The sequence below is a fragment of the Elephas maximus genome, chromosome 16 (assembly GCF_024166365.1).
Source record: "Elephas maximus indicus isolate mEleMax1 chromosome 16, mEleMax1 primary haplotype, whole genome shotgun sequence".
In the NCBI taxonomy this organism is placed as follows: Eukaryota; Metazoa; Chordata; class Mammalia; order Proboscidea; family Elephantidae; genus Elephas; species Elephas maximus.
This window is the reverse complement of record NC_064834.1, coordinates 24,676,639-24,702,598: the sequence shown is the minus strand read 5'-3', so window position 1 is coordinate 24,702,598 and position 25,960 is coordinate 24,676,639. Positions and strand designations below refer to the sequence as shown.

Here is a 25,960-nt window from a genome sequence, read left to right as displayed (position 1 = left end):
GTCACTTATTACTTTGAACTTGAAAACAAATGGGACTTAAATAGACTTTCTGAAGCTAAATGTTAGTTACCAAGTAGAGATTTGACTAAACATCAACAACTTGGGGGAAAGAAAGTGCTGATTCTGGCCTTTGTCTTAGACTTCTTACTTGTGATCATGACATCCAGTCTCAAAGTGAAAACAGAACATGTATACTTCATTAAGAGTTTTGTAAATATGACTTCCTAAGAGTTTTCTGAATGATGAAAGCTGGAAGGTTCCTAAATCTGTTTTCTGTAAGTTTAACTCAAGTATTTGAATATCTGACACCAAAGTAAATGCTATGTGAAGGCAGAAGAGAAATTTTGACTGTAATAAGCCTATTATAAACTCACTGGGGGACATGATAAGAACATATGAGAAAGAAAAGGCAACACTGTATATATTCAAATAAATGGCACGTTTCCTTTTATCCTTCTCATTGTCAATCCCTCTCCGTCTTCTGACTATATTTGTATTTCAGTTTATCAGCCTCTCTGTCTCTAGTTGAGCTTGTTTTCCTTGGTTCTGTCATTTCCTTACTATCCTTTTCTATGATTCCATCCTCCTGTTTTTTTCTCCTTCACTTTGCCTCTGGTTTCCACACAGGCACGTGGGAAAACCTCACTCAGTGAAAAGGCACAATAACAGTCTTAAAACATCCAAGTGCTTGTCAAAGTACTTCTTGAGTGTCCACATTGTCACAGATATTTCATACACTGTATGTGGATGAACACACGGATATAATAAACTATTAAGTGCTTTCTGCATTGTGCAACATACCTAAAAAGAAATAAGCAAACTGAGAAATACTTCTAGAGTAAATATACAGAAACACTTTACAGTGAATATTATTGGTAAGTATCACATATTTTGCCTTGCTGCAGCCATAGCCATAAAAGAAATATTAAACATCAGTTTTGTAGCTTTTACTTACCATGTAATTTATTCTTAAATACAGAAATAAACACATAAACCATTATCACCTCCCTCTTTTAAATTTTTTAGCCATTAAGGGCTGTCGGAAAGAGTAGTGTTACTAGTTACATAGCTGGTAATTTCAATAGCTGTCAATTCTGTCACCAAAAAGACAGAAAGGCAAAATACAGGCCAAATACACACTATTCTTAAAAATGTGGCTTAACATAAGTATATATCAGTGAGATTTCTTTTCCAATTATATCCTGTTATAGGTAAATATCTTAGCTAATATTAGCTATTTACTTTTGGTGTTAACATCTACAACTGCATTTTGATAGTTCTTAGCAATGATCAGAATTCTGGCTACTAAAGTAGACACTGGGTTTTCGCCAACAAGTGCTAAGTAAACCATGTATTTCTACAAAATCTTTTTAAGAATGGGGGGGGGCAAGTCTTCTCATTTCCTCCTACAGGGTGCTTGTGAAATACAGAAATAAGGTCAGTGAACCCAGTGCCGTCAAGTGAGCACATACATAATTCTAAGGCATGCCAGGAAAGGGACAAGATGTCTGCATGCACACTGGTCTTTAGAGAACACACAGCCCTTTTCCCCACGTTAGAAGAAAGAATTTACGTACCGCTATTACTGTTGCTCTGCAACTTCAATTTACTTTTTTCTTTAGCACTCCTGCTGAGAACCCCGTTGGGTTTCAAATCTTCTTCTATTTCACCTTTTCTCTTCTGCAAATCATTCTGCTTCTTTTTGTAAGTTGGCTTCGGCTGCCTTTTAGTCCTTTGCTCTGACTTGCTTTCACTTTCATCGGAGTCTCCACTTTCAGAGCCAGATTCGTAAGTTCTTTTGGCTTTTCTCCTACTGACTTTATCATCTTTTATATATTTATCAACTATGATCTTACTATCTACACTATTTTGTATATCATTAGATGTAGAGGCTATTAAATTGACAGAACATGGCTTAATAATTTCTGATACAGAGTTCCCTGAATTTTCCATTTTATTAGTATTTTTATCTTCTTCAGAATGTCTAGTGAGCCAGGCCTTTTTCACTTTAGTATGGTAGTTCGGTTGACTTGTCTGGGATGCTTGCCCATTTCCTACAGAGTTTGCTTTGTTTATTGTACTACAGACCACAGTGCTTTCCAGGGGAAGGGAGGCTGAGGATGTCAGATTTTTCACAGTATTAGGCTCAGTCTCACCGATGCTACTACTTTTATACTGAGCAGCAGCCAATGCTGCTTTATGCTTTTTTAAATGGATAAAATCAGTTGTGCCTGAGAACCCAGTGCTGGGCTGGACAGCATTTCCTGTCTTACTACTGGCTGGTGTAACTGAAGCTGTGGTGCTGACCTTGCATTCCTGTGCCTGAGCCACTGACTGACTAACACTTTTTGAAGAGATACATTCTAAGGATGTAGAGGCCAAAGTGGTATTTGATAAAGAGTAAATTTCTTCTGAAGCACCCCAGCTGGAACCAGTGGTGGTAGTGGCAGCAGATGTAAATATATCCGTTTTGGTATTACACATTGTATTTACAGCAGACATGACTGAACTGGGAACAGTGCCCTGTGAGACAGACTGAAAGATTTTTTCAGATTTTATATGAGCACTGTCTGAATTCACACTCGGCAGAACGATTCTACCAGTCTCTCCGGCTTCTGCTGGTTTGTGGCAATCTGTTTGATTTGCCTCGGTTGAAGATCTTTCACTAAGTCGCTCTTTGGAAGCAAACTGCATTGTTGACATGCTCTCATATTTTGTACTAGAAGGTGGACGTACAATGACAGATGCCATAGCAGCCTGTGACTTTCCATTGCTTTTTTCCATGTGCCATTCAGCTTTCTCTTTGCTGAGGTTATTATTAGATTTCCACATTTCTGTCAAACTCTGTTCAGAAGAACTCTTGAAATTTGCCTGAGAGTCTTTAGGCTCGGGTATCAGAGTTGGAGGCTTTTGGGATTCTTGAACTTTTGCACCAGCATTCACTGGCATCACTGGAGTTAAAGTTGGAGGGGAAAGGTTACTATAGCTGCTTTCCTTTCTTTCCAGGCTGTGATGGATTGGTGGGTGAAATACTGGTGCTCTATGTAAAGCAGGCATACTCCGGAGTGTATTTGTAGAAGAAACTGTCAAATGGGTAGGACTCCTACAGTCGTTTTGGAAAGTTGTTACTGAGTGAGATGAAATTTGATGGGGAATATGTTCTGGTATCTTGCCTACTAAACCTTCACTTTCTGTTTGGTGTTTAATTAAAGGTGGAGGCTTCGAAAGAGATGATATAAATGAAGTCAGAGTTTGAGGATTAGCTGCTGCTGCAAGGCTACTACTCTGCTTTTCTGTGTAAATATTTGAAATCTCTTTGGATGGGTATGATCTTGGTGGTTCATTGACTACACTATTGGACAGTGTAGTGAAATAGTTACTTTGGGGCAGACTCTGAGGCACTGAGTGCTTCATTTTATAAAGATCTGATACTGAGCGTTCTAAATCTTTGTCTTGTTTGATGACATGGCTTTTAGGGCTAGAAGATGACGATGCCACTCTGGAATAATTCTCTCTCTCACCCTCAAGCCCTTTGATTTTAGTTGTAAAGGGAGCAACATCAATACTTTCTTGAAGAATTCGTCGGTGCTCCTCCTTATATTTGTTTAATCTCTCTCCAGTCTCCTGGGGTGGCCTCTGTAATTGATTCAACAATGGATCTACAAAATGCCTGTGCAAAAGACCATCTTTTCCAGTCTGTGACCTATTTGGATCCAGGTCATTTTTTGCTGATGTGGACGCAACAGATCGTAACGGTTCAATAAAAGCTTTCCTCTCAAAGTCTCTATAAATAAAATAACAAAGGTTTTTGTGACTGCTTTTTCTTATATTATACAAAGATAGTTTCTATGCAGTATCTTCCTATTATGAAAGTAAAACATGTCTTTGCATTATTACTGAATAAATTAGGAGGTACGGTATATCAAAATAGAACTAATTTTTTCAAAGCCCAGTTTTAAGATACTTATTAACATAAAATTACCTATTTAGAAAATAATTAAGAAAAATTATAAAAGACAGGTAATTCTAAGGTTCAAGCACCGGTGAACTTACTCTTTATGATGGTCAGCTACAGTTTTCGTGAGCGGTGGACTGGAATGCGCTGTAATTTTAAGAGGCCGATGAGGCTCTGCACTGGATGGTCTGACAGGAATGTGACTAAGTAATCCAATGCCATCTGCTGCGGTCACAGGGGTGGGCTGATGTAACCAAGGGCTGGGTGAATTCTATCAAAACAAAGCAAAGCACAGACTTCAGTTACTAGTGAAAGCTAAACACAGTACAAAAGTAAGTCTTTAACAACAATGCATACATGAAGCACAAACCTCTTTTTAAAAGCATCTTATGAGAAATATATACACAAATAAGTAACCAGCATAATTATATGGATTTTCCCATGTGATGCAGAAAACTAACCAGTGATAAAATACAATTTCCAGAAATTTATTATTTATTTTACTAAAAAGACTGTGAAATCAGTACTTTTAACATTGCGTACAGGGATGTACAGAAAGCCCAGCTTATAAGATTTCCTGAGAGTCTAACACTGGAAAAATGTATGTTGCTAATAGCAAAAACAGAATTTGTCATTCCTAAAATTCATTCCATCAGAAATAGAAGTAATCAAGCTCATCTGCCAATTTTTGTTGTCAAAAACAATTAACTTTTTCAGTGTAACAATTTACTCTTACGATTGGCAAATAAGCACGTTTTTAAGGCCCAAATGCACACCATTTCAATATAAGCAATAAACACTGTTTTTGTTTTTAAAGGATCATTAAATCTGTAGATATAATGAAGTTAATTCTCTTTGTATACACATGCTGCCTTTCTCATAATTGAAAATTTGGTGACAGAGACCTCTATATGTTGAGACATACAACTATTTAATTTCACGCTTAAATTAAGAATTGTTTCTATATTATGGTTCACTGACATTCTCCCAGGACATGTTTTATGACTTTGTCTACAGGGTGGGGCAATCAAATAGATGGAAAACACAACCTCCTTTGGTTTTAACAAAGGGAACAAATTTTACATCTCAAGATGAAAACTCACGAGCAATATATCACACTTAATACATGTTACTATAAAATTATTTAGATTAAAAACATACACTATAGTCATGAACCTCACGTAAGAGAAAAAAATTGATGTATAAACACCTAAGGATCATTCAAATATGTTTCAAAAAGCCTGAGACTGACAAGATCCAGAAATCTTAACTTGCAATCAACAACGGCAATAAGATTTTGCTTTATAAACTACCATAGAATTGTTTCTTCATTTAGTGCCTTTTACTGTTATTCCTCCTTCACTTTTGCACAAACACTAGGGTGTAAAAGACCTTCACTTTTGCTCCAAATGTTATCTGAATTTATTACTTTATATCATTTTATATAACAAATAAAAATTTGATATGTTCATCTTTGTTTTAACAAGTTTATGACTACTGAGTAAAACATTTTATGTCCTTATAAACATGGAGGCTGTAATCATATGGAGTGAATGTGTGTACACATGACACATACTGAAAAAGGCTCCTTCCCCCCAAGCTATTTCTAAAAACACAGTTTGTCATAAAGCTATCGAAAAAAGACTCAAAACTATTTGTCAGATCTTGGCTCCTCTGTGTTCCCCTAGCCTCCCCTGTGTGGTTAACAGCTGCAATTACATTCATGACAAATAGTGGTGAAGGATTAAAGCAAAAATGTGAGTAAACTGGGGCACCAGACTCAGCAGGCCTGCTTTCAATTCTGGCAGAGATGCTATCGTAGTGACAAGTGACTAATCAATGACTTGACCACCTGATGTTGATGCTGTAGTATGGTTCTACCCACAGCAAGAACGGGAATCGGAAGCTTGTGATCAATGGAAGCACAATCCTAGGATTCAGATGCTACCAACATCAAATGTGGGGATGCTGGTGCACGAAATAATTATGGAGTTCACTGCTGACTATACTTAAAGAAGGCTGAAGTTCATATCAAAGTGGAGTCAAAAGGATTTGATGTTTACAACGAGAATAAACCACTAGAAATATCGTTCAAAACTGTTAGCACTGCATCTTGCATCACCAACAACTGGGTGCCCCTTGCCAGCGGCACAACTTGGGAATCATGGAAGAACTTGTGACCACAGTCTGTCATCACAGCTAGCCGTGATGGCTCCCCTAACAAACTCTAGGCATGATGAACACCATCCTTTCATCTACTGGTACTACCATCAAGGCTAATGCAAGCAAAATTATCCCTAAGTTTACTAGCATTCTCTTCAAATTGCTGTCTCCAACATATATACCGTGGATCTCACCCTACTTGACAATAAAAGACAATATTAAGAAAGTGGTTAAAAGCTTTTGAGGTATATCTGAAGAACATCCTGGACTATACAAGGACAAGGTTGTCTCCTGGGAGGTTAATAGTGATACCCGATCCTGCATTTTTGATCTTGGGGCTGGTTTGCCCTCAAAACCTTTTTTTATTAAAATGTGAAAATGAATTTGGCTAGAGAAACCACATGGTCCAGGAAGGAAAAAAAACACCCTATACCACGACCTTTTAAGGAGAGAGACTCTCGGCCTCAACTTTACCGCCAAATATCAGGAATCGCCCCCCTTGGGCTCCCGTAAGACAACAATGGGCTTAGAAAGTCATATCTTGTACTGTACCATCAATATAATGTATGCAGTAGGGAAATTTAACAACTTGTCTTTTAAGAATAATTTGATAATGCATATCAAGAGTCTTAAAATTTTATACAAATTTTGACCTAGAAGTTTCACTTTTAGGAACTTAGCTGAGCAAAGTAATTATGGCTATGTATTAGTTAGCTATAAAGACATTCACTCTTATTAATAGGGTATATTAGAAACAATCTAAAAAGCTTTAACTTTATAAATAGGCTTTTTTGAGATTTCAGTTTCCACTATTCCAAAGTTATTAAGCATCAAGTTTAACTATAACTGAAATACTGTTTGAGATGTTCGAACATGTTTTATAATAACAAATGATTTAAAAATTAACAGAATAGATATTAAAAGAACATTTGGACATATTCTGATAAACATCTGTGTATTGATATCTGGCAAACAGCCATGTAACTTACCCTCCTTAAGGAAGCTTCGGCGTTAACTGCATTTTCCGGATGAACCCATTTAGAAGAAGGTAGACCAAGACCTGAGTACGCATGTGTTCCATTTGGATACTGCCAAATAATTGGATAAAGTCCAAGTTGATTATATGAAGCAGAAGGGTGGGCTTGTCCAAGAAGATGAGGTGACTGGTGCTGTAGTAATTGCTGCTGTTGCTGGTGTGCTAGTGCTAAGTGGCTTAAGCTGCTGGCATGAGCAGTCTCTAGTCGTGGGTGGCCACCAAGTAAGGAGGCAGTAGGCACTCCGGGTAACACAGTAGGAAGTAAATGAGGGTGATGAACAGAATGGTGTGGCCCACTAGTCAGAGGGTGAGTGTTAATGGTAGGTAATGGAGTTTGACTGGATGATCCAGCCAATATGTGGGGTGTAGGAGTTAAGGCAGGGTGATGGGTACCCGGATTTAAACAGGTTCTATGGGATGAGGAATGAAGAGGAAAAGGATGCTGGTTTAAGAAAGGTGAAATATGATTAGCTCCTGTTTCTGGTCCAATAAGTGCAGGATCTCTGTAAACTGTGAAATGTTCATTTTTATCAATGATAAGGGGGCTCTTTGTAGTTTCCAATGTACTGCCTCGAGCAGGAACTGGATGAAAGCTGCATCTTGATAACTCATGTTCTATCTTATTTGCCAGTCTTCTTTCACCAGCGGCTTGGCTGTTCACGTAAGTAGCCTTAGACTTTACTGAATCAGGAGAATAGGTAATTTTGGATTTAACAACTTCAGGTGATGGATTGGATTTTGTCTTGGGAACATCTACTGACATATTAAGTTTAGATTTTATGGTCTCCGGGGGTGGACTAAGCTTATGCAGCTTACTATCTTCTGTTACAGAAACTGCACTTAACGATGACATGTAAGACACATACTGATGTTTCTCTTTCTCCAAATTCAGATGATCACTTCCTGAAGACGCATTCATACTCAGCTGTGTTAAGTCCACTTTAACTACATCACTGACCCAGCTTTGATCAGAATCTTGTTTCGTGATTTCCACGTATCTTGCATTTGCCATAGCATGTTTTGAGTCACTAACATTAGGATCCATTTTCTGAAGTGTCTGAAGGCCAAAGGTACTTGAGTTTTCCTGAGCCACCTTTTGTGAGTTAGTGTCATTTGTAATATCTATAACACATTTTGGTGTGGGTGGTGTGGATACAAACTTCTCCTTTGGTACTAATGCCACTGTGTGTGTCTTTTCCATACTGCATTCCTGAAGAAGTAAATCACTAGGATTACGGTCAGAAAGCGTGGTTTGTTCTTCTGAATGGATAAGCTTTTTCTCTTGAAGTTGAGAGTCAACTGACTTCAGTTTCTCTACTTCTTCATGTTTTTTATCTTCCTGTATTTGATCCCAGGGAGCTGGGCTATCCATTAGTGTCTGTTCCTCTGCCTTCTCATTACTCTGGGATTTTCCTTCTTCTCCATTTATCTTTAAAGTATTTTTATTTTTCAACTCATTCTCTGACTTCTGCTCTGAGGAATTATCTGTTATTCTCTTACTTGAATTTTCTGAGTCACTGCTCTCAGAAAAATCTGAAACATTGTCAGTTCGCAGTCTCTTCATACTTAGTTTCTTTTCATCCTCCTCGGGCTTCCTTCTTTTATTCATCAAGTGTTTATTTTTGCTTTTAGTATTTTCTGTAAGGTTTAAAAAAAGAACAGTCTTATTTTCATATCAATACTAAATCAGCATGTTATAAATGTTTCATATTTCCCTTTTTAAAAAAAAAAAGGTCCTACCTCCTCGTGTTACATAATCATATTTTTCCTCCTTCATCTTCTCTTCATCTGGTATGCTGCTATCTGAGCCCTTCCTCTTACTTGGACGAATATTTCTTTGTTGCTGTTGCTGGTGTGTATTCTGTTTTGGTACTGCAGCTTGGGAGTTCATTGCTGGTCTGGGACTATTTGCTTGGGCACGTGTATAATGACCCTAAAAATAACCAATTAACAATGACTGTTTACTGTCTGATCCTAAGTAACCTCAAGGAAAATATTTTACAATAATCCATCACTGATAACATACATACGTGAACAGTGTTGCTATTTTGACTGGCGCGAGACCTACGTCGTGATGTAATGCCAATATTTTCACCTTTTAACAAAGAGTGAACAACATCATCTAGAAAGGTCATTTGAACCATAGAAGGATCGACATTCTGTGGTTCTAGTACCTAATTTATGACACAAAACAAAGACAAGAATTAAACCCTATCAGTTAACCAATACGACATTAAGTACACTTTCTTAGTAGAAATGTTTAGAAATCAGTTTGTGATCTAACTTGTAATATAGTGTCAGGTTTACAATAAATCAATTGTAATCATTAATAAAATAATTATCTTTTTAACCTTCTGAAACCTGTTTCAACTGCTAAGACTTAAAAAGCAAATATATCTACTACAAACAAAACTTGAGAAAAAAGGATAAGAATTTATCAAAGTACAAATGTCAAGGAAGTCATAAGTGTATTTAAAAAATAGGAAGTAGTTTGCTTAAAGCAACTGTAAAACAAAACTAAGGGAAGAGTTAGGAAGGAAACAAAAATTGACAAAAATTGTACAAATGAATAATAGAAAAAGAAGACTGACATTAAAGAAATGGACATGGAACCTTAACTAAAGGAAAGACTATTTTAAAGATTAAAAGCAATTTTTTACCTCATTGAAAAGTAAAATTTTGTCACCTTTTTAGGAAAAAAATCAAATGCAATCAAATAACATAAAATTATTTTTAGCACTCAGACTAAAATGTTAACCAAGGCACTTGGATTGTTTACAAAGGCACTCTCATTTATTCAGATGCCCTCCCCAATGCACTCCTGTGAGAAGTATTTATTTTTATGTAAATAAGTTAAAGCTTTAAAAACAAAAGCTTTTTGCTCCTTCACCCCCAGCCCTACCCACGCCCCCCCCCCCCGCCAAAAAGAAGAAAACCAATCTAAAGACTTTCACAGTGTTATTGAAAACTCCACATGAAACTTACATCCTTAACTAAAACTTAGTGGGAATATCTACTGTGGGACTTAACGTGAAAAGAAACAGTGTGTGCATTAAAGTTTTCATTAGTGAAAAAAAGCATACGGGAAATGTTCTTGTTACTGGAGAGACAAAACTTCAGACTTGGAGAAAAAAAATTTTTAGATGACCTAAGGACTTAAAAAAAAACCCAAACTGAAAACCTTATCAATTAAAATAGTTCAATGCCTCTATTTCAGGGACTGATTTTATCAATCTCAAAATAAATTTGGCATCACTAGTTAAGCACTTGGCTGCTAAAAGGTTGGCAGTTTGAACCGACTAGCTGCTCCTCGGGAGAAAGATGTGGGAATCTGCTTCCGAAAAGATTTACAGCCTTGGAAACCCTTTGGGGCAGTTGTACTCTGTCCTACAGGATTGTTATGAGTTGGAATTGACTTGATGGCTATGGGTTTGCTTTTATTTTTTTAATCTCCACTGTTATGTAACATGACCTCTATACAACACATCTGATACGTTTAAACTTATTAGAAACCAAAAGGTGAAAACCATTTTGGTATCAAACAGTCGGTGCATTATTTTTTTGGCATGGGATATCTGAATTATAAAAACGTCTTTTCAAAAATATTAGTTGGACCATTTACCTGATCATTCATAACGACCATGGTGCGGGTGAAGAGATCATGATGAGTAATTATGCCAGTAAACCACTGGGTGGCAGAGTCTTGTCTATATACTCTCACTCTGTATCCATTTAAGGAATAGGGACCTTCAAAAAACAGAACACAAGAGATAGGGATGCCTTAAATGAAGACATTAACTACCCTGTAGAAGAAACATGAGTTGTGATTGATGAGTAATCTCAAACCCAAACATCAATTTTCAAAAAAAAATTTTAGAAGACAAGTGAATATACTCTAGAGCAAGATCGTTCAGAAGTTATCCTTATACCAACACACTACTAAAAACACATACACGCTGATTCAGTGGAAAATTACTTTAAGTCACAAAAATGATTCAGTGTTTCTGGGACAAGTTAATAAGGGGACAGGAAAAAAAAAAAAAAAAAAACGTAAAGTTATAGTGGCCTAGAAAGTAATATGGTTACAAAGCTGTTCAATAAGACATAGGGGAACAAAGCTGAAATGGAAAGACAATTTGCAACTCAATGTCTGAGTTTTCTGGTACCAAAACTTTCCCATAAGCAACTACAAAATTTTGGTTCCTCTTTGACAGCTGGAAAAAGCTGCCCAAAGTCTTAAAACATGCAGAGATTGTTAAAAAGAATTTATAAATTACAGCACTAAAAATGTTTTTATAAAGCAATGTGGTAAAACACTTTTGGGTTAAGCTCCCTTTTCTAATAGTTAGCTACATAGATATATAGACAGCATTTAGAAAATGATTAAATGAAAAAGGCTATATATCTGTATATATTCAGATACGTTTATTAAAACAAAAGTCACTCCACAGAAGAGGATCATAGAGATGAAAACGTTTTCAATTCCCAGATACAAAAACGATATCAAATTCTTGAAAGTTCAACAGAAACTGTTGGTGGGGGGGGAGCTGTAAAAACTGCTATACATACCTCAACAACAATAGTATTATACATTTACAATTTACAAAGTGCTTTCAAAATCTGCATGTGCTTATTTAATCCTCTCCAACTCCAACTAGGTGTTGTTATCCCTTTAAAGTCTATGAAAGTGAGATTAATAGATTAAGTGAATTTTTAAATGAAACAGCTGGGACTGAACTTATTTTTCTGATTCCTAGGCTGATGCTCCTCCTTTTACAGTTGTAACACGTCCAGCATACCAAGTAATGGTTTAATATTTACTTGCCAGCTTAGAAAAACCTACTCTAACAGCAGCCTCAAGTAAATCAACACATCTGTAGAAAGTATTCCATATGACCTGTACTATACATTAAATATATTCATCCGTAAAAAGGGAGATGCTGATTGGCTGCGATTTAAGGGAGGAGACAGGTAAGCACTACTTATTAGCCATAATCCATTATACATGTACTGCCAGTCTTTTCTAACTATGGAAGAATAAGAATCCATGTTTTTCTCCCTAAATAATATAGAAAATGCTTATAAAATAATTCAAATATGACCAATTTTCAATTCCCATTAGCACATCACCTACACTGGCTTGTTCCCACCACCTAGCACCATCTGGAGTCAGCTTCAAACAATTCTGTATAGGATGCCTTAATCTTTCAATTTTAAGTAAGAGATGAAGAAACAAACTTGGTCAAAAAACTATTAGCCTGATTTCTTCAACATATAATTCGCAAGAAAAAGGAAAAAAAAAGTGATGGCGGGGACATACCAACCAATCACAATGGATAAAGCTTGTTTGGATTCCCAGATTAAAAAATAATAAATAAATAAAACCTGTTTAAAAGCATCTATGACTTTGTGAAACAAATGAAAATTTGAACCTGACCAATACTTCTTAAGAAATTATTAATTTTTTACTTATAATAATGGTATGGTGGTTTGTTTTAAAAACTTATAGAATGAGGTGGTGCCTGAAATTTGAGGGAAGTAAATGGGATTGTGGATGGGGCAGAAGTATCCAAAGTTTGAAAGTTGTTGGGGCCAGGTGATAGGTGCATGGGAGTTCACAGAAAAATTCTATTTCTGTATATGTTAGAAATTCTGCATAATGAAAAGTTTAAAAAATAATTTGCCTAAGAAGAATTTAGTAAGTAGGTAATCTGCTGCTACAAACACCCATACAAAGCAAAACAGGCCACTATTTTGAGATATCTCTATTAATGCTTAAATGGCATGGCAGTTGGGGCTGAAATAACTATGGGGATTTAACAACAGAGTTGTATTTTTAAAATTAAAGGAAATGATCAACAACTTATCAACGCTTCATGCCATCAATCTATGGTTTTATGCTTACGTACAGTGAGAGAAAGAGTAATCACTAAGAACTACAAAACCTCTGTGGTTTGAAGGTCACATGTTGTAGACAAACCTGTATGTAACTAAAAAAGGAAACAAAACTAAGACTAGTGTTGTGGTAGCAGCTGAGGAAGGCACACTGAAAGAGGCCACTTTTATCAGATATCAGCAGCATTCTTGAAAGGAAATCGATTGTGGCTTTGGGCAACCCTCTATTGCAAACAATGCTTCCTTCTCCAGGAAGGACACACCTAACGCATTCTATTCTGCAATACAGAAAATTTCCAATCAATGAGACACCTGTGTGGCTAAAATTTTATGTCAGGCATTTGACTTGAAAAATCAATAAACTGGTGAAATAACTTTCTACTGAAATTATAATTTTGCTATTATTTTCCCCTGACTACATGTAACCCAAAATATTAGATTTGCCCTTCTATTTATATTGCACATTATTGAACAACCAAAGACAAAGGATAAGTTACCTAGTTGCCATAAACAATGCATAACTTCAAAATAGTTACCTTGCATAAAAATCTCCTGAACTTTTTGTTCCTTTACCCAGACTTTCACTTCCTCATGAAGTTGCGGGTTGTCCCTGAGAACTGGGTTTAGGCTGTCTATGTCGTCCTAGAATTATAGATTAAAAGAAAGGTCCATGTTACGCTCTCCTAACATTAATGTTACCGACTCTCTCTCATTTATATTCTAAGGAACTGAATTCCTTGATCTAAGTGTATGCAAAAACACAAATTCATAAGTTGTAGTTCATTAGCAACTGTATAACAACAGATCATTAGAAGTTCATCTGTGCTAAGATTTGGTACCTGCCGACAATGTCCTAGTGCCAAAATGCAAAACTTAGTAATGCGTTTTCTAACTTTTAAAGCATGCCCTTATTCAACTCAGTGTTTCATAGATTTCACTATTAGACACAATACACAAACCAAATAGCATCAAGTCATTTAAGAGCGGTGGCAAAAAAAGTTGAATATCTGTGATAACAGATACATATGTAGATGTTATCCTTCCATAATGCCTGAACTATTAAAGTCCTTATCCAAAGTCTTGATTTAAATGTCATTAGATTCAGTTCTACTCAACCTTATCTGACCAGTAACTTCGCTGCTAAGTTTTATTTTTTCAAGCCAGTGTCAAAGCACCCAGGCAATTAAAATTACATTACTGGTATTATTACCCTCATGACAGGGTGGATCTAGACACAGAAACAACCGGTTCTCTCTCCTTGGAAATGTGAATCACACAGTCACATGGTTTCCCACAATCTGTCGGTCTCCCACTGGACTCTTTGACATTCTGTTCTCTTTCTCTCAAACCAGCTCTGCTGCTCCTGCATTTGAGATCAGCAGCAGAAGCCCTAGAGTAGTAGCTGGAAAGAACAAAGGAGTATTGTCTATTGGCGGCTCTTTTAAACGTGGACTGGCAGATCATGAAAACCAGTGAACAGAAAGGAGCTAAAGGGAGAGGATTATATCTGATTAAGTAAAAATAATCTGGAAAAGCCAAAGGTGACTGAAGAGTTAAAGAAGGACCTCTGATCAAGAATGGTCGTTCTAAGTGGATAGCTCCTATCTGGAGGAAAGATGAGAAGGCAGAGGGGGACAGGAGCTGGTTGCATGGACAAGGGAAATACAAGAGGGAAAGGAGGAGTGTGCTGTCACATTATAGGGAGAGGAACTAGGGTCACATAACAATGTGTGTGTAAGTTTCTGTATGAGAAACTGACTTGAATTGTAAACTTCACTTAAAGCACAATTAAAAAAAAAAAAAAAAAGTCATACTTCGTCTCTCTTCTGCTCCAAAGTAAACAAAGCTTTTCCTTCTCATCTCATCACTGCTTTAAGGAACAACTCTGTATTTTTAGAATAATACTGTGATAAATGTTCTGGTATTTCTTTTATGCCATTAAAGGACAACATGCAGAAGTATAGGCCTTTACAGTTACTATGTTGTGTATGGAAAATGTACAGACATGCTCCTTTACAGCAGAAGGACAACCTAGGGTGGAAATTTATCATACAAAAAGTAGTTAAGATCTGTCATTTTGAAGAAAAATGCCCATAGTGTGTCTTTGTTTTATAAAGAAACTTCTAGCAATTGCAGAACTGCAAGAGAATACATTTCTGTTATTGAAAGCTACCGACTTTGTGAATAACTTATTACAGCAGTCTAGAAAACTAATACACCCATTAAAATTATCCCAACATAATGCTTGGTTTACAGTAGGCACGTTACTGCTGAATTATGACTTCTCTAATACATATACTGCTTTGTAAATTATAGGCATTTCTGTTACACTGTCATTATTCCCATTTTACAGAGGTTCAAAAAAAAAAAAGGTTAAGTGATCAAATTTTTTAAGAGTTGCTGGCCCTGGAGCAAATGAGAATGAAGAACACCAAAGACACAAGGTAATAACGAGCCCAAGAGACAGAAAGGGCCAAATAAACCAGAGACTGCCTTGATTTGTAAACTTTCACTTAAAGCACAATAAAAAAAAAAAAAAGTAGCTAGCAAGTGGCCAAATGAAATTTATTGACCTGAATAATTCAGATACAATAAGACAAACTTACAGAACACCTGTACCTTGACCTTGTATGAGACTAAAAACAATTTAATTGCACAGTACTTTACTTTTCAAAGAAACCCTGGTGGTGTAGCAGTTAAATGCTACAGCTGCTAACTAAAAGGTGGGCAGTTCGAATCCACCAGCTGCTCCTTGGAAACTCTATGGGGCAGTTCTATTCTGTCCCATAGGGTCGCTGTGAGTCAGAATTGACTCGAGGGTGACAGGTTTGATTTTTTTTTTCTGGTTACTTTTCACACTTTTTGACGGCAGTGGTTCCCCCCCCCCCACAGAATTGCACTAGTTACCTACAGACAGAATTCTTCTATCTTGAATAACTAAAATAATGAACATTTTTTAATTTCTCAATAGCAAGTCACCCAGACAATGAAGGAACAGTATTCTCTGTGTCTCTTCCCTCCTCCCTAAACTGTATCCTAAGTATTTCACTGGAGTCCCAAGGTGGTGCAAATGGTGAGGCTCAGCTATTAAACAAAAGGTTGCAGGTTCAAGTTCACGCAGAGGCGTTTTGGAAGAAAAGGCCTGGCGATCTACTTCAGAAAAATCTGCCACTGAAAACCTTATGGAGCTGGAGTCTTAAAAGCTTGCAAGCAGCCATCCAAGCCACAATTGGTCTCTGTTCACCTGGAGCAACAGAGGAAGGAGAGTCAGAAATAGAAGAATATGGAATATGTGGCTAATTGCCTCTGTGAACAACTGCCTCCCTTGCTATGAGACCAGAAGAACCGGATGGTGCCCAGCTACCATTACTGAACATTTTGATCAAAGATTCTGTAACAGAATCATGATCATCCAAAAAATAAGAGGGAAAACGCAGAATAGATTTTCAAATTCTCAAGGATTCCAGACATCCTGGAGCCGTGAAAGTTGGCGAACCCCTGGAACTATCGCCCTGAAACCAAGAATACCTCCTGAAGCCTTCTTAAAACCAAAAAACAGTTTAGCTTAACTAGTAAAAAATGTCTGCCTTGAGCATTACGCTCTTTTAAGGACTATGTATAGAGGATCAAATTGACAACAGAAACTCAAAAGAGTAGACAAGAACCTTAGGGGGGCAGTGAATCTGTGTTAATGGGGGAAAAACAATTCAGAAAAGGAGGGTAAGAATGGTTGCACAACTCAAAGAATATAATCAATATCATTAAGTGGTACATGTAGAAACTATGGAATTGCTTTTGTTTTGTTTCACATATTCTCAACAACAACACCAAAATGAACATGTCATTTATCCAGAAACTTTCCTCCTAGGAATTTATCCTAGAGAAGCAATCATGGATGTGTTCAAGGTGTATGTGCAAGAATGCTCCCTGAAGTGTTAACATACCAAAACTACCTAGAAATAACTCAAATGGTCAATAATTTGGGATTGGCTATCTCAGTTATCCATGTTATGGAATACTACGCAGTCATTGAAAATTAAGTCAAGAAAGACATTTAACAGCTTTAAAATGTGGTCACAAAATTAATATAGGTACTATGATACTGATTAAATAAAACATACAAATGTATAAAAAGTACAAGGGTGATCTTAAAAAAAAGACAAACAGAAAGAAAACCCTATGGGACAGAGATCTACTCTGACAATGTTGTTGTTAGGTGCCAACAACAAATTGGTTCCGACTCATAGCGACCCTATGTACAACACAATGAAACACTGCCCGATCCTGCGCCATCCTCAGGATTGTTATGCCTGAGCCAAGTGTTGCAGCCGCTGTGTCAGTCCATCTTGTTGAGGTTTTCCCCTCTTCTTCCATGACCCCCTACTTTATCAAGCATGATGTCCTTCTCCAGGGACTGATCCCTCCTGACAACATGTCCAAAGTATGTGAGACACAGTCTCACCATCCTTGCTTCTAAAGAGTATTCTGGTTGTACTTCTTCCAAGAGAGATTTATTTGTTCATTCTTTTGGCAGTCCATGGTATATTCAATATTCTTCACCAATACCACAATTCAAAGGCGTCAACTCTTCTTCAGTCTTCCTTATTCACTGTCCAGCTTTCACATGCATATGAGGTGATTGAAAACACCTTAACTTGGATCAGGCTCCCCTTAGTCTTCAAGGTGACATTTTTGTTTTTCAACACTTTAAAGAGGTCGTCTGCAGCAGATGTGCCCAATGCAATACATCTTGGCTGCTGCTTCCAAGGGTGTCGATTGTGGATCCAAGTAAAATGAAATCCTTGACAACGTCATTTTTTTTTCCATTTATCATGATGTTGCTTATTGGACCAGTTGTGGGGATTTTTATTTTCTTTATATTGAGGTGTAATCCATACTGAAGGCTGTGGTCTCTGATCTTCATCAGTAAGTGCTTTAAGTCCTCTTCATTTTCAGCAAGCAAAGATGTGTCATCTGCATAATGCAGGTTGCTAAGGAGTCTTCCTCCATTCCTGATGCCCCATTTCTTCTTCATATAGTCCAGCTTCTCAGATTATTTGCTCAGCATACAGATAAGTATGGTGAAAGGATACGACACATATGAGGTCAGAACCAACTCCTTGGCAACTAAAATATTTCACTGCTGGTTATAAATTGCAGCAAATGACAAATGGAGGGAAACTGGTTCAGCAAAGTTTGCTTTATCAGAAACTTATACAATAAAAGATGGAAAAATTCAAAACAAAGCCCTAAGTGAGGTTTTGGTCTATACTTATTGTTCACTTGTATGTTGCTCCTCCTTTTGCAAAGACAGAGTTTGGCTCTAATTGAACATTATCAAGGAACTTTAATGCAAACAATAATATATAAAAACAGATAATGTAATTGTATATTTACTATTGCAGATACTGTGCTAGGTGCTTCCCATTAACTGTCTATTTTTATAGCTACTTCTTGAGCTTGAAATTATTATACCTTTTTTACAAACTATGCTCAGAGAAGTCCATGATTACCTTATAGACATGAAGTTAAGGAGAGAATTGGTATTTGAACCTAGTTCTGTGACTCCAGAGCTCAAGCTCTTTTCATCTGTCTCTCTCTGACTAGCACAAGCAAAAGGAATGAACTAATAAGCTGATTACCGTCAGTGGCTTTCAAATTTGGATACATTTCTTTATATAAAAAAGAGGGAAAGATAAAATCTCATGGAGTCAGAAAGGGTCATCTGATGGAGCTAGAGTTCTATAACCTTCTAACACTGCTTATGTGAAATTTCACATGTAGCAATATTGTAACACTCATCAAAGAGGAGAAGCACAGCGTGGTAAACACAGGTAAACCAAAAAAACCTGTTGCCGTCGAGTCAATTCGGAGTCATAGTGACCCTACAGAATGCAGTAGAACTGCCCCATAGAGTTTCCAAGAAGTGCCTGATGGATTTGCACTGCCGACCTTTCCATCAGCAGCTGTAGCACTTAACCACTACACCACCAGTGTTTCGAAATACAGGTAATCTTTTAATAATCAGAAAGCACAAAAGAGAAGTTCTCTCTTTGATAATTTCCTTAGCTGGGACCTACAAATTAATGAATGCTATATTCTTAGATAAACACTGTCCTGAATCACTATTTGGTATGATCAAATCATAGATATATTTTCATGTGTAAATAAGGTTATGATGGAGCTAAGGAAACAGGGGAGAAGAGGATTCATTAAAAGATAAAAGTTAAACAGAGAGTCCCTGACAGAGCAGGAGAAAAGTGGGGTGCAGAACTGAAATTCTAATAAAAAGGCCAGACTTCATGGTCTGACTGAGACTGGAGGGACCCATGAAGATGTGGCCTGCAGATTCTCTGTTAGCCCAGAACTGAAACCATTCCCAAAGCCAACTCTTCAAAGATTAGACTGGACTATAAAATATAAAATGATACTTATGAAAAGAGTACTTCTTAGCTCAAGTAGACACATGAGACTAAACTGGCAGCTCCTGTGTGGAGGCAAGATGAGAAGGCAGATGGGGACAGGAGCTGGTAAGAGGGACACGGGAAATCCAGGGTGGAAAGGAAGGAGCGTGCTGTCACATTCCAGGGACAGCAACTAGGGTCAAATAACAATGTGTACATAAATTTTTGTATGAGAAACTAACTTGAACTGTAAACTTGCACTTAAAGCACACACACACACAAAACCTGAAAAAAGAAAAAAAAGTTAAAATTGGTTTGGAATCTGTAGTTTGACAGTAAGACTACTGTATTAACACAATTTTTCAAGTGAATCCCTACTTCATCCAAGCTTAAAGGGGGCAGGGGAAAATTAAGGTAGCCCAAAAAAATAATATCACAGTACTAAAACATTACAATGTACCTTACTTACTTGAACATTAATAGCGATATTATTTCAATGCTCAAAATTTTTGTAATAGTATGCACATAGAATGTTCTCTATAATAAACTACATTTTAGGCCACAAAGCAACCCGCAACAAAATCCAAAACGCTGGGATAATACAAAGTACCTGCTCTGATTACGCCGCCACAGAAGTAGAAATTATTAACACGAAGAGCAAGGAAAAAAATCAAATACACGGAAATGGAATAACACCTTGCTTAAAAACCACTGAGTAATACAAGAAATCAAATATGCAATTTAAAAAACTCCTAGAATCAAACGAGAATGAAAACACATCGTAACAAAACTCTGGGACACGGCAAAGGCAGTGCTCAGAGGTCAATTTATACCAATAGAAGCACACATCAAAAAAGATGGGGCAAAATCAAAACATTAGTTATATAACTCAAACAAATACAGAACAGCAAAAGAAGCCCACAGCCACCAGAAGAAAGGAAATAATAAGGATCAGAGCAGAAACAAATGAAATACAAAATAGAAAAACAACAGAAAGACTCAACAAAACCAAAAGCTGGCTCTTTGAAAGGATCAACAAAATCAGCAAACCACTGGCCAAGCCGACAAAAGAAAACCGAGAGGATATAAATAACCCTAATGAGAAAAGAAATGGGGGTCATTACAACAGACCCAACTGAAATAAAAAGGATCATAACAGAGTTCTATGAAAGACTATACTCCAACAAATTTGAAAACCTAGAGGAAACGGACAAATTTCTAGAAACATACTACCTGCCTAAAATAACACAAACTGAGGTTGAAAATCTGAACAGATCCATTTGTAACAAGAGAAGAAACTGAAAAGGTAATTTAAAAACATCCAACATAAAAAAAGTCCTGGCCCAGATGGCTTCACTGGAGAATTCTAGCAAACATTCAGAGAAGAGCTTGTACCAGTATTATTCTAACTATTTCAGAACACAGGAAAGGAAGGGATACTTCCGAATTCATTCTATGAAGTCAGCTTAACTCTGATACCAAACCAGGCTAAGACACCACAAAAAAGGAAAATTACAGACCAATGCCTCTCATGAATATAGATGCAAAAATTCTAGGCAATAGAATTCGTATCAAGAAAATACACCACAAACAAGTGGGATTCATACCAGATATGATAATTTCCTTGGTAGTGACTGACCTACAACACTGCCCTGAATCACTACTTGGTATGATTAAATCATAGATTTATTTTCTAATGTTCAATGTTAGAAAATCAATCAACAAAATCTACCACATAAATAACAATCACACGATCATCTCAACTGACGCACGGAAGGTAATTGATAAAGACCAACACCCATTCCTGATAAAAATTCTCAATAATATAGCTACAGAAGGGAAATTCCTCAACATAATAAAAGGTACCTCTCTTAGACATCTAGTGCTGCTATAACAGAAATACCACGAGTAGATGGCTTCAACAAAGATAAATCTATTCTCAGTGTCTAGCAGGTTACAAGTCCAAATTCAGGGCACCAGCTCCAGGGAAAGGCTTTCTCTTCTTGGCTCTGAAGGAAGGTCCTTGTCATCAATCGTCCCCTGGCCAAGGAGCTTCTCTCAGGGCAGGGACCCTGGGTTCAAAAGCCTCGTGCTCCTGCTCTTTACTCTTGGTGGTATGAGGTCCCCACGTCTCTGATTGCTTCTCTCTTTTATATCTCAGAAGAGACTGGCTTAAGACACTTATCTAATCTCATCTCATCAATATAACTGCCACTAATCCATCTCATTACATCATGGTGATAGAATTTAAACACATAAGGAAATCACATCAGATGACAAAATGGTAGATAACCATACAATACTGGGAATCATGACCTAGCCAAGTTGAAAGATATTTTGGGGGGACACCATTGAATCCATGACAACATCTATACAAAACTAACAGCCAACATCCTTCTTAACAGAGAGAGCCTGAAAATATTGCCCCTGAGAACAGGAACAGAACAAGGATGCCCTTTATCACTACCTTCTATTTAACATTGTCCTAGAATCCTAGCTGGCAATAAGGCAAGAAAAAGAAATAAAGGGCATCCAAATTGGTAAGGAAAAAGTAAAACTATCCCTATTTGTGGATGATACGGTACTATACAAAGAGAACCTAAAGGATCCCACAAGAAAACTACTGAAACTAATAGAAAGATTCAGCAGAGCAGCAGGATACAAGGTAAACATAAAAAAAAATCAGTTGGATTCCTAACAGGAAAGCAATACCATTTATAACAATCCCTTAGCAAAAACCCAAACCTGTTGCTGTTGAGTCGATTCTGACTCTCAGCGACCCTACAGGACAGACTACAGAACTGCCCCATAGAGTTTCCAAGGGAGCACCTGGTGGATTCCAACTGCCGACCTTTTGGTTACCAGCCATAGCACTTAACCACTATGCCACCACGGTTTCCAATAGTCCCTTAAAAAATAAAATACTTAGGAGTAAATCTAACTAGGGACATAAAAGACCTATACAAAGAAAGCCATAAAACGCTACCATAAGAAACCAAACAAGACATACATAAATGGGAAAACATACCATGTTCATGGATGCGTAGACTCAACATTGTGAAAATGTTAATTCTACCCAAAGCAATCAACAGATACAATGCAATATCGATCGAAAAACCAAGAGCATTCTTTAAAGAGGTGGAAAAACTAATCATCAACTTTACATGGAAAGGAAAGCAGCCCCGGATAAGTAAAGCACCATTAAAAGAAAAAGAATGAAGTAGGAGGACTCGCAACTACCTGACCTCAGAACATACTATACAGCTATTGCAGTCAAAACAGCCTGGTACTTGTACAACGACAGATATACTGTCCAATGGAATAGAATCAAAAACCCATATGTAAATCCATCCACCTACGGCCATGTGATCACTGACAAAGACCCAAACTACATTAAATGGGGAAACGACAGTCTTTTTAACAAACAGTGGTGGCAAAACTGTATGTCCAACTATAAATTATAAAATAGTACCCATACCTCACACCATACACAAAAACTAATTCAAACTGCATCGAAGATCTAGCTATAAAACCAAAAACTATAACGATCATATTAGAAAAAAGAGCGTCAACACTAGCAGCCCTAATATGCAGAATAAATAGCATACAAACCATAACTAACAATACATAAATGCCAAGATAAGCTAGATAACAGGGAATTTCTAAGAATTAAACACTTATGTTCATCAAACGGCTTCACCTAAAGAGTAAAAAGAGAACCTACAGACTGGGAAAAAAATTCTGGCATGACAAATCCAGCGAAGGTCTAATCTCTAAAACCTATAGGAAAATCCAGCGTCTCTACAACAAAAAGAAAAATAATCCAATTTAAAAATGGGCCAAGGATATGAACAGACACTTCACGAAAGAAGACGTCAAGGCACCTAACAGACTCATGAGGAAATGCTCGAGATCACGACCCATTAGAGAAATGCAAATCAAAACTACAGTGAGATACCGTCTCACTCTACCATTACCAGCATGAATCAAAAAAAAAAAAAATGTTGGGAGGCTGCGAGGCGTTTGGAACTCTTATCTGCTGCTGATGGGAATGTAAAATGGTATAGCCATTTTGGAGAACAACATGGCACTTCCTTAGAAAGCTATAAATAGAAATACTGTATGATCCAGCAACCCCCCTCCTAGGAATATATACTAGAGAAATAAGAGCCATCACATGATAGACAGATATACACACACCCATATTCACTGCAGTGTTATTCACAGTAAGCAAAAAGATGCAAACAACCTAAACGGCCATCAACAGATAAATGGATAAACAAACTATGGTACATACACACAATGGAATACTACGCAACAATAAAGAACAATGGTGACTCTGCGAAACATCTCACAACACGGTTGAATCTGGATGGCATTATGCTGAGTAAAATAAGTCAATCACAAAAGGAAAAATACTGTATGAGACCACTATTATAAAAACTCACGCAAAAGTTTACACACAGAAAGAAACACTCACTGATGGTTACTGGGGAGGGGTGGGATCAGGAGGGAAAAAAAAAAACAGGAACTAGACAATAGATAAACGATAACTTTGGTGATGGGTAAGACAGTACACAATACTGGGGAAGTCAGTACAGCTTCACCAAGGTACATCCAAACTCCCTGAGGGACTGAATTACTGGGCTGAGGACTGGGAACCATGGTCTTGGGGAACATCTAGCTCTACTGGCATAATATAGTTTATAAAGAAAATGTTCTACGGCCTACTTTGAAGTGTAGTGTCTGGGGTCTTAAAAGCTTGTGAGGGAACATGTAAGATACTCCACTGGTCTCACCCCGTCTAGAGCAAAGGTGAATGAAGAAAACCAAAGACACAAGGGAAAGATTAGTCTAATGGACTAATGGACCACAAGTACCACAGCCTTCACCAAACTGAGTCCAGCACAACTAGATGGTACCTGGCTACCACCACTGATGGCTCAGACAGGGATCACAATACAGTCCCAGACAGAGCTAGAGAAAAATACAGAAAATTCTAACTCACCAAAAAAAAAAAAAAAAAAAACCCCAGACTTACTGGTCTGACAGAAATTGGAGAAACCCAAGATTATGGCCCCCAGACATCCTTTCAATTTAGTACTGAAGTCACTCCTGAGGCTCATCCTTCAGGTGAAAGATCAGACAGTCCCATAAAACAAAACGAGACTAAATGGGCACAGTTGCCCAGGAGCAAGGACGAGAAGGCAGGCTGATAATGGGTGACCCAAGGTCGAGAAGGGGAGAGTATTGACATGTCTTGGGGGTGGCAACCAATGCCACAAAACAATATATATATATATAAATTGTTTTACGAGAAACTGATTTGCTCTGTAAACCATCTAAAGTACAATAAAAAAATTTTAAAGTAGACTCTAAATATGTATATATGTATACATATACATGTGTGTAACAGTGCTGATGTAACAATTTCCACAAGCAAATGCATGTGGACCCATACCTTACATCACATACAAAAATTAACTCAAAATGGATCAATGACCTAAATGTGGACACTCAAACCATAAAACTCTTAGAAGAAAACAGAGGTAAAGCTTCAGAATCTAGTTTTTGACAATGGAGTCTCAGATACGACACAAGAAGCATAAGCAATGAGACAGAAAAAAAATTGCATTTCATGAAAATTAAAAACTTTATGCATCAAAGGTCTTTATCAACAATGTGAAGAGACGACCTAAAGAATGGAAGAAAATATTTGGGAGCCAGAAAGCTGATATGGGTTTAATACATAGAATAATAAAGATTCCTACAATTGAACAACAACAAAAAAGACTGCTCAATTAAAAATGGGCTAAGGACTTGAACAGACATTTCTCCAAAAATATACAAATGGCCAACAAGCACATATAAAGATGCTCAATTTTGTTAGCCATCAGGAAAATGCAATTCAAAATCAAAATAAGGTAACAGGCAGTTCCTAATTTACGCATTCGAAGACTCCGTCCGTGGTGAGTTCTGACATAAATCGAATACCTCTTTTCTTTTTCTTTAGTTTTCATCATTATTGCCTTTTACTATCAGTGTCTTTACAAATCCGATCTTTGAACACCTGCAAGTGAACATCTGAGGATGGTAACATCAGCAAACTATGTGCTGCAACATTGTATGTAGTACACATTACTGACAGTAAGATGTACCAAAACGAAATAAAAAACAGACAGTCCTAGATGCGCTTTGGTAACCTGAATGGAGGCTACCTGTGTTACTGCTTCACATCCATTAGGATGAATGGCTATTATCAGAAAGATGGAAAACAAGTTTAGCAAGGATATGAAGACACTGTTAACCCTCACCCAAGGCTGGGGGGTACGTAAACTCACGCAGCTCCTATGGAGCCAGCTTGGTGGCTCCTGAAAAACTTAAACATAGAATTACGATATAATCCAGCATTCCACTGATAGGTATATACCCAAGAGACTTGAGAAGATACTCAAACATAAGTTTGTGCACCAGTGTTCACTGCAGTATTCACAGCAGTCAAAAGGT

General features: G+C 37.2%; 1 protein-coding gene across 5 annotated transcripts in view; it reads right to left on the bottom strand.

The window, feature by feature from the left end:
* Positions 1–25,960, bottom strand: part of JMJD1C (jumonji domain containing 1C) — a 272,238-nt gene that overhangs the window by 34,053 nt on the left and 212,225 nt on the right. For 2 of the 5 annotated variants that reach the window (XM_049855057.1, XM_049855056.1), the window contains exons 4-10: positions 13,586–13,691; positions 10,777–10,901; positions 9,185–9,328; positions 8,895–9,087; positions 7,108–8,792; positions 4,054–4,226; positions 1,578–3,784 (exon numbers count right to left, since the gene is read on the bottom strand). In XM_049855057.1, coding sequence (XP_049711014.1) covers positions 1,578–3,784; positions 4,054–4,226; positions 7,108–8,792; positions 8,895–9,087; positions 9,185–9,328; positions 10,777–10,901; positions 13,586–13,691 — 4,633 coding nt within the window. Of the gene's footprint in view, positions 1–1,577; positions 3,785–4,053; positions 4,227–7,107; positions 8,793–8,894; positions 9,088–9,180; positions 9,329–10,776; positions 10,902–13,585; positions 13,692–25,960 lie in introns of those variants that run through there. The other 3 variants (XM_049855059.1, XM_049855058.1, XM_049855060.1) reach the window with 2 other exon arrangements.